The sequence below is a fragment of the Phaethon aethereus genome, assembly GCF_964289735.1.
Source record: "Phaethon aethereus genome assembly, chromosome: Z".
Lineage (NCBI taxonomy): Eukaryota > Metazoa > Chordata > Aves > Phaethontiformes > Phaethontidae > Phaethon > Phaethon aethereus.
This window is the reverse complement of record NC_138577.1, coordinates 12,609,623-12,618,659: the sequence shown is the minus strand read 5'-3', so window position 1 is coordinate 12,618,659 and position 9,037 is coordinate 12,609,623. Positions and strand designations below refer to the sequence as shown.

The following is a 9,037-nucleotide window of genomic DNA, read 5'->3' as shown; positions in this document are numbered from 1 at the left end:
TTCTGGAGGCAGGTGGCATGTCTGCCCCATTGCCACGGAGGATGTGGGCATCTTGTGGCACCTTGTGGGCACAGGAAGTGGTGGGGGTCCAGGCAAGAGCCCGTGACCACTTTGCCAAGTACAACATGCCATGGCATGTCAGCAACTACTGCTGCTTCATGGTCATCCATATTCTGAGCCCTGGGAGCAGGACGGGGCTCACCGCAGCCTGCTGCAAGCCCCCAGCTCGCCCACTGGAGGGGACCTGCCACGGACCTGGTGACCGAGGGACCAAGGCTGCAGCATGCACTGTTCCCCCAGCCCCAGGGCTGCCCTGCACTGCCCAGCTCAGCCCCTTCCCTTGCAGGAGGATGCAGCCTGTGCCCCAGCTGGGTCCTCTGCCCTCCCCAGCCCCAGGGGCAGCCCTGCTCCCCTCCACAGCATGGCAGCATGTCCTCCAGGCAGGGGTCTTGCTGGCCCCAGGCACAGCTGGAAGCCGTCGGGGAGCAGGCAGGGGCAGAGAAAGTACATCTGCCCCGCAGTGTGGGGCCTGGGAGTTTCTCGGAGGCTGTAAATAGCCAAGTTCCCCTCTGCTCATCTTGAAAGTGAGAAGGGGAACGTCCCTTGGAGAGGGGGAAAGAATTGGTTGGGTTTTGTTGCTTGTACAAAAGCTATTTTTAATTTTATTAAAATGTCTCTCTTCTATAAACTTCCAAAATATCCAGAGCCTCTGCTATAAAGATTTGTGCCATGGCTGCATAGCAAAGCCGTTGCCCCTGGGGCTGGAGCTAGTGGCACTCATGGCGGGGTGCAGCCGGTGGCAGGGGACACCCAAGGCTCCTCTTTGTGATCCGGGGAGGGGTGGGGAGAGCTGGGGGAACAAGGCACCCCGGGGCTGCCCTCAAAAAGGGGCATGTGGGGGCCATAGTGACTGAGGGGGCTGGGGTGGGTGGGTGGCCGAAGCAGGAGCTGGTGCAGGGTCTCGCCCACCTGCACCAGGCTGTGGGAGAGGAGGTGGAGGTGGGAGACGGTGTCGCTGGCCAGGCTCTCCAGCAGCGCCTGCTGCTGCCGTGACGTCTGCAGGATCTGCACCAGCAGCTGCTGCACGCTCTGCAGCAAGCCGGCCACGCCGGAGCCTGCAGTGAGAGGGGGGTCAGTGGCAGCAAAGCCTCACCACAGCTCCAAGAGCTCCCTGTTAGGCTGTCAGGATGCTGCAGGGAGGACCCACCATGCAGGCTTGCGTCCAACGCCTCTTCACCTGCTGCCGGCTGCTCGCTCACGGCAGGCGTCCCAGGGGAGCCAGGGGCTGTGGCAGCCACTGGCAGCACTTGGTTTCCTCTTCCCATCCCTGGAGACGTCTCACCAGGAAAACCTGCCACGACAGTTTGGTGTGGAGGAAGCAACCAGGGTGCTGGAGCCACCCAAGCCCCATGCTCAGCCTGACCCTGCCGCAGAGCCTTGGGTCGGCACTACCTGCGGAAGTCCCTGCCCTCCATCTCCATGGGCAGGACAGGACAGAGCTGTCCCCCCCAGCGCAGGGGGACTTGCTCGAAGCTGCAGACCCTTACCAGCCTTTTGCTTGGCTCTTTCCTGCTTCAGGGCGGTGTGACAGCCTAGAAGAAGAGCAGACCCAGCCCATGAGCTGCGGCTGCCTCCTGCCCTGGGGTGCACAAGCACAGTGGCCTGGGCACGATACTCACCCAGGAGGGGAAGGGGAGGGAAGCAGCGACTGGCGTCTGCAATGAGAACCATATCAGACCCTGTTCGCGGGGCCGAGGGGGTTTACCGGGCCAAGCGGGGCAAGGAAAGCCTTACGTGGCACGGTGGGGGGAGCAGGTGGCTCTCCAGCGACGTGGTCCCCACTGGCTGCTGGGAGAGAGCAGAGAGGAGAGATGTGCCGTCTGATGGTTCCTGCCAGGGGATCACCACCAGCCCGGGGTCTGCCTGGCTTGCCCCGGCCAGCCCCGCAGCTCAACATGCCCTAGCCACAGCTCCACAGCGCCCTGCAGGGCCCCAAAGCGTTTCACGAGCTAGATACAAAAGCAGGAGTCACTCACCCACCACTGCAATGCAGCCACCTCTGGGCTGGAAGGCAGCAGCGGCGTAGCAGCACGCAGCAACGCTACACAACAGATTAGGACTGGAAGTGAAGGAGAATCCCACATCCACTTGAAACTGCAGGGGGAATTTAGGGAGACAGAACGTAATTACCCAGTGTGGGATGCTGGCTGGGGCGCCCACGCAAATCAGACCCAGGGATATATCCTGCATCACCTCAGTGCCTCAGTGTGCACAGCGAGAGAGGCGGAGGATCTGCCCCTGGGTGTGCTGCAGGGCAGGGGAGCTGCAGGCACCTCTGGCCCTCACACCCAGTCCTAACTTGCCCGAAGCTTTATGGTGTTACTGGGGAAGGGGGGAGCCAGGACCTGCTGAAGGAAGGGGAGTCACATGCCCTGCAGTGCCGCACAGCTGCGAGAGCCCCCTGGGCCGGATCGGGGCCACTGTCCCTTAGAGACCTTAAGCCTCACAACTTGCCCCAGGGCAGCCAGCAGCCTTGCCATGCCCTCAGGCTGGGTCAGAGCCAGGGACCCTTCCTGCCCCATCCCAGCCATCCCCATCCCCTCACGCTCTGGGGCTGGTTTGGAGCCAAAGCCTCTGGAGAGAGAAGTCCCAATACCCCCGTCAGTGAGTATCCCTTCTGAGGGACTCGTGACGGGCCCCCCGACCCCTTAAGCCCCCCATTCCCATCATGCTGGCAGGGCTTGGGCTGGAGCCGTGGCCGTGCAGCCCGGTGCAGCGGGACAGACTGGTACTTACGGCTCTCTGGCTCATCCTTCACACGCTGCGGGGGCAGCAGTACGCCCGGGGCGCCTGCGCCAACGTTGTGCTCTGCAGAAGGAGGGTGAGGGGGTGCAGAAAAGAGCTTCAATAACTGGGAGATGAGGGGACCCTGCCACCCCACAGCCGGTACAAGCCCCACTCCAGCTGCCTGAGTCCATGGGTACCTGGAGGCTCTGGTGAGGACAGAGAGCGGGCGGCAAGGGCTGACCTGCGCTTCCTGGGGGGTTGCTTCACCAGGTCTAGAGGAAGAGAGAGATGGTCAAGGGACCCCGTGTGTCCGTGTGGCACCAGCGCTTCCACAGTATCCCACGTCCAGCCACCCTGCCAAGCCTACCCACTCGTCCCCAGCACCCACCTGGCATCCTCCGCTCGCCGAAGACCGGCCGCCCGGCTGCCTTCCAGATGCTCTTCATGGCTCGGTAGTGGGGGGGCAGGCGGGGAGAGTGGCAGCCGGCCCTCCGGCGTGTCTCCCGCTCCGAGTGGAAAGCCTGCTTGAGCGCCTTCCACTTGGAGCGGCACTGGGCCACGCTGCGCCCGTAGCCGGCCGCCGCCAGCCCCCGGGAGATCTCCCGCCACAGCGCCTCGTTGGGTCGCGACGTGGAGGCCATGAGGAGGGCGGCTTCCCCCGACCCCCCCACCAGCGCCAGGAGGCTGCTGACCTCCGCCTGCGTCCAGGCTCGCCCGCGGGGCATGCTGCCGGGGGCGAGGGCGGGTGCCGGGGGAAAGCTCGGCCCCGGGCCGCTGGCGAGGCTGGGATGGGCAGGGCTCAGCCCCGGGGCTCGGCGGTGCGCTCCCGGCGCACCGGGAGTCTGCCGCACCGGGAGCCGCGCCGGGGGTCGCACTGGGAGCCGCAGCGGGAGCTGCACCGGGAGCCGCGCCGACGATCGCCGGGAGCCGTACCAGCGGTCGCACCGGCAGCCGCACCGAGCGCCCCTGCGCCGCACCGGGCGCCGCGCCGGGAGCTGCCGGGAGCTGCCGGGAGCCGCAGCGAGCATGTGCAGCCCCGGGAGGAGCCGCTGGGAAACGTAGTCCTGGCCGCGCCATCCCCCCCAGCTCCCGCCAGCCCGGCGGAGGGGGTGGTTGTCTGCCCGCAGGCACTCCCGCCCCTGCCCTGCCTGCCCTGCCTGCCCTGCCCAGCTGTAGAGGTGGGGGTGCGCGGTGCCCCCCACTCCCGAGGGCACGGCAGCGGTGCCCCTCACGGCAGCCTTCACGGCTCGGGGTGAGGAAGCAGCCCTGTGAAAAAAAAAGGCAGGAGAAACCACATCTGAGCAAACACCCCGTGGCCTTGCTGCTTTGAGAGCGTGGAGCCTGGGAACGCTGACAGGGCCCTGTGTCCTGCTCCCCAAGATGCCCGGGTCCCCTGCACAAGTCCGTAGGACGGATCTACTAAGCACCAAGGGGTCAGGGCAGGGGAAGCAGCCTCCACACAGCTGTCCAGTGCAGCCCTGGCCCCACATCTGAGCTAGCGGCCATCCCCACGGCTCGTTGCCCCAAAGCCAGGGGTGTGGGGTTCCCTGGTGCTGGGGATGTCTGGGTGCCGGCCTGGCTGGGGCTCCCCCTTGTCTTGGTTGCTGGCAGCACCGTGACCCCCGAGGGCTGTGGCCCAGGTGGTGTCTCTGGGGGACCGGCCAGGAAATTACACTTTCCATTTTGCGTCACACCTAGCTGCCTAAGGGGGCTGGGAGGGTTTGCCACTTCCCCTGTGGAGTGCAGACAGAGAGACGGAGGGAGGGATGGAGGAGAGGGTCATATACGCCGATCTGCGCTTGCCCCCCACCCCAGGTAATGGCACACTCCTCCCTGACCCTGGCACCCCAGCTCTCCTGGTGGGTCCCCTGCCCTCCCGCAGCCCCTTGGCCTCTGCAGGGCCGTTCCTGCAACTCCCCTCCCTCCTTTCGGGTCTCCTCTTCCACAGAGCTCCTCTCCAGCCCTGTTGCAGACTGCCTGCTCTTGGGGTGTGGGGCAGGAGGGGCTCAAGGCCAGGGGATGCCCACTGCACCCCAGTGCCACAGTGCACACAGGCACGCCCCGCTCTGCGCTCCCCTGCTGTGCCAAGCACTGTCTGCAGGGAGGCAACTTCTAGGAGGGCTAGGATGCTGCAAAGGACTCCTGAGACCCGTCCCAGGGTTCTCAGACCTTTCCTGGCTGGGTGGCCACCACCACTCCCAGCAAGCCCGCAGGACGCAGGCTAACTCCCTTTCTTAGCTCCTCAGCAGCCGGTGTGGCTGCCCTGGTGCTGGGCAGCCCTCAGCCTGGGTCTCCTCTCCTTGCTGCTGCTGCTGGCACAGATCATCCTCGTCAGCTTGAGCTTCCACTGTGAGTACCCGCTTGTGCCTGGGCCTCTTTGTCCACAGTCTTGGGGTCGGGGTTGGCACCGTGGGGTCCGTGTACCAACAGACAGAGCTGCATGTCTGGAGCTGGGCCCCCCTGCTTGGGGCCAAGGAAGTTGCAGGTTCTGGGGCAAGCAGGAAAATTGGTGAGGCAAGACCTCACCTGCCTGGCTGGGAGAGGAAGTCGGGGGAACAGTGTGGGCTCGGGGATGGCATTGGGGCATCCCGCTGCATCACGTGGCAATGAAATGAAGACAGGATGTTTAGCTGTGACACTGAAACCAAAAGGCAGAGCACTTTTCCCTAAAGCCTGACATGTGATGGGCTCCCAAGCATAGCAAAAGCTGCACGGACCTTGGTGGGCTCGGCTGGCTGGTCACCTAAAGGGAGGGACACCCTCAGCTGCAGCTGTGGGGCTGTCCCATGTGAGAGGGCACTGCATGCTGCAGGGAGCCCAGGGTTGGCGGGGACACTCCTTTGCTCTCTTCTGTAGATTTAGGACAACAGGCGAGCTGCACCCTCGGGGAGGAGAGCCCCAGGTATGGGCAACAGACACTGCGAGGTAAGAGAGAACAGTGGGGTCCTAGGCAAGGTTTGGAGAGGGCCTGGCTGCTCCTTTCAAGAGGCAGGATCTGTCCCTGCTCCAGAACATGCCCCCTCCCTGCCCAGTCTTCTTTCACCCATGCTGCCTGTCCCCTGGCTCACGGCATGGAGAGCTGCCCCAGTGCTGCTGAACAGGCTGCACTACTGGGACCCCTTTGGAAGAGACGACCCCCCCAGTGCAGCTCAGCAGTGCCTGGGCACACCACCAGCACCAGGCGCACGGCTGCCACGAGCACCGGTGTGCCGGACGGCCTTGGGCTCTCTCTTTTGACCAGTCTCTGGTGAAGATGAAATCTTGACTGCTTTCTCAGCACTTTGTAAATGATGTTTGTGTTACACTTCCGAACCTGGATCTCCCCTCCCTGACCTGCTTGCCCGCACCTTCATGTAACCAACCCACCTCCCCTGGGGCTCCCACTGGGGAGCTGGGGCTGGGATGTGGGAGCTGGGTTCCAGACTAAGGGCAAGCAGAGGGCCCTCTCTGCGGGGCAGCCATAGGTTAACCCAGCCATAACGCTGGGTTAGTTGGCACCCTGGCTGCCCCTTGTCACCCTCCTGTCCCTTGGGCTGGGGGCTGGTGGCCATCCCTGCCGGCTGCTCTGTCCCGGCTGCTCCCACAGGCCGAGTTTCTGCTGTGCAGGTCAATGCCAGTTCTGCCCAGCCGGCTGGCTGTGGGATGCGGGGCAGTGCTACTACTTCTCCTCTGCCAAGAAGAGCTGGGAGCAGAGCAGAGAGGACTGCTGCTCCAGAGGGGCACAGCTGGTCACCGTCCGAGCCAACGCCACCTTGGTGAGTGCACCCAGCCTGGCCCGTCCAACTCCCTGTGGGCATTGGGCTGTGCTGGTGACCAGCTCAAGGTCCCTCAGCAGTTACCCAGCCATCACCAGCACCGCCTCAGCTCCTTGGCTCTGGCCCGTGTACCCAAATCCCAGCCAAGCCTCCAGGCAGGGAGCCGGCGATGCTGTGCCCGTACTGCGCAGCCCCCATCACTAATTGCATGGTGGCTGGGGATGGGTGTCTCCCCAGGGAGCTCATGAGGGTCCTCTCCTGCGCTAGGCTTTCCTGGTGCGCATAGCCAACATGGAGGTCTTCCACATAGGGCTGAGGCGGGATGGCTCCAGGTCTGACTGGAAGTGGCTGGATGGCACCGAACTGAAGGGGTAAGGCTGTCACCTTGTCCCTAACCAGGGCCTGGGGAGGTGACGGGGGGTCACCTACTGGCACGCAGGGATGTGCTCCACATTTTGGCCAACTCTTGTCTTCCCAGGGCTACACGGGGGCATTTTCGGGAAGGGAAGATTGCAGTGGTCTGATCCTTGTGCCCATACCCTGCCTGGGTGAGGGGCTGGAGGGGTCGCCCAAAAGCAGTTGCCCTGGCTTTGCTTGGTGCAGCTGGTGCTGAGCCCTGCCAGGAGGCATTGGGGGGTGCTCTGTGCATGGTGGGGCTGGGGGCTGCATGTCAAACAGGCAGGGGTAGGGTGGGGGGGATCAGAGCATGTGTCCTAATTGGCAGGAATGTGGCAGGGGACAGTGCTCCATGGGGAGGGTGAGCTTTGCCCCCACAGCATCTCTGTGCAGCTTCTGGTCCCTGGCTGGAGGAGCTGCTGAGGGGATGACCCCAGCTCTTCCTGCCCTTCCCACCTCAGCCCGCTCTCTCCCTGCAGGCTCTTCCCAATCCAGCGCTCCACTAGCTCCTTCCTAGCCTGTGGCAGGGTGTCAGGCTCAGGGCTGTCAGGCGGTCTGTGCGGGCAAGCCCTCCGCTGGGTCTGTGAGCAGAGCGCAGCCACACTGCAGTGGCTCCGGTCCTCGCCCCCCGCCTTCCTCTGGGGAAACACCACCTACACCTGTGTGGGGCCCTGATGACCGTGAGGACCTGCAACCTGTCCCACCACCCTGCTCCCTGCCCCACCGCAAGCACATGGGCATCCCTGGGCACCGCTGCCCCCTCACTCAGACCTCTTTACCCCCCTGGATCTCTGCGCTTGCCAATAAACTCTGGCACTTGGATGTTGTGGCTGGCTTTGGGGGATGAAGATGGCGGGATGGAGGAGTATCGTCCAGCGCACTGACTCGGTCGCATCGCTGCTCGATGGGAAAGTGCCGCTGCCGTAGCTCTGACGAAGTGGCCGGGAGCCAGCATAGACCCGAGCGTCCCGTGGCCTGGTGGCAGTGTGGAGCAGCTCCTGTGCAGGCTGCAGCAGGTCCCCCCAGAGCTCTGGGCTTTCTGATCATTGTGTGGCTGCCTGGGGTTTATGCTTCTCAGGAAAGGCAGCTGAGAGGTGAGCCTTTGCCTCCCTAGTCCCATGGAGGGCTTGGGCTGGGCAGCAGCTTGTCTCCTGGTGCCTGCCCAATCTGAGGAGGTCGCAAATGCCCTCACTTTGCTTTGAGGCTGGGTGATGTGCGAGAGCCTAAAAGGCCTCCTGGGGCTTGTCTTGGAGGGGTTTGGTCCTGGGGGCTGTTATGGTTTTGATATCGACCACCTGGGTTGTGCCAGCAGCATGCAGCAATGGCATGGACATTCCTGGGAGTCCTTTCTGTCAAATGTGGAGGACCAAGCCCCCACAATCATGACACCCCATCTCCTGAGCAGGGGCTGGGATGGGGAAGGTGGTGCACAGGGCAGCATGACCCCACTGTGGCTGCTACACACGGGCTCTCGGGGCTCATTACAGCCTGGGGAGGTGGGTGCAGAGTGTGCTGCCCAGGATGGAGCTCAATCACCCCCCCACCTCTTGAAGCGAGAGCAGCCTCAGAAATAAAACCACTTTTTGAAAATAAAGCAACTACTTCTGCTTTTCTGCACAGAAAGAAGTGGCTCCACCCCACATGGTCTTGGTCACAGCCTGACACCTGACTGTGGCAGAGCAGGGCAGGACTGAGACCCCGGACTGCTGCTGCCCCCGGCAGTGCCCACCTGCATGTTCTACGCCGACCTGAAGTTCACGGCAGACCCAACACCGACCGTCCCTGCCTGCCCTGCAGCCCCCGACGAGGACGACAGCCCCTATGAGAACATGCCGCTGGGGCGGGTGCCTGTGGCACCCAGCCCGGTGAGAGCCCGGCCACAGCCACGGCTGAGGGGATGCCCCAGTGCAGGATGGGCAGTGGGTGGTGGCAGTGGGACCACGGGGTGATGCCCGTGGGCGCTCATCTCTTGCAGGGCGCTGGCCCCGGCGTTGGCGTGCCCCCGCGGGGCTGCTGGCAGCCAGCCTGCTGCTGCTGCTGCTGCTGCTGCTGGTGGCCACCGAGGCCCTGGGGACTTGCTGTGAGTCGAGGTGGGGCTG

At 64.0% G+C, this 9,037-nt stretch overlaps 2 protein-coding genes across 2 annotated transcripts; one reads left to right on the top strand and one right to left on the bottom strand.

Annotated features, from left to right (window-relative positions):
• Positions 1-777: 777 nt before the first annotated feature.
• LOC309416004 (uncharacterized protein) lies at positions 778-4,293 on the bottom strand (the record flags this gene model as incomplete). Its single annotated transcript, XM_082013742.1, has 8 exons — positions 778-1,115; positions 1,208-1,351; positions 1,548-1,592; positions 2,797-2,868; positions 2,985-3,059; positions 3,176-3,723; positions 3,765-3,949; positions 4,276-4,293. 8 exons carry the CDS (start codon positions 4,291-4,293, stop codon positions 778-780), a joined length of 1,425 nt encoding a protein of 474 aa, XP_081869868.1.
• A 260-nt stretch (positions 4,294-4,553) lies between these two features.
• LOC309415814 (killer cell lectin-like receptor subfamily G member 1) lies at positions 4,554-7,613 on the top strand (the record flags this gene model as incomplete). Its single annotated transcript, XM_082013452.1, has 6 exons — positions 4,554-4,602; positions 5,026-5,136; positions 5,644-5,712; positions 6,394-6,542; positions 6,810-6,913; positions 7,418-7,613. 6 exons carry the CDS (start codon positions 4,554-4,556, stop codon positions 7,611-7,613), a joined length of 678 nt encoding a protein of 225 aa, XP_081869578.1.
• Between the last annotated feature and the right edge of the window lie 1,424 nt (positions 7,614-9,037).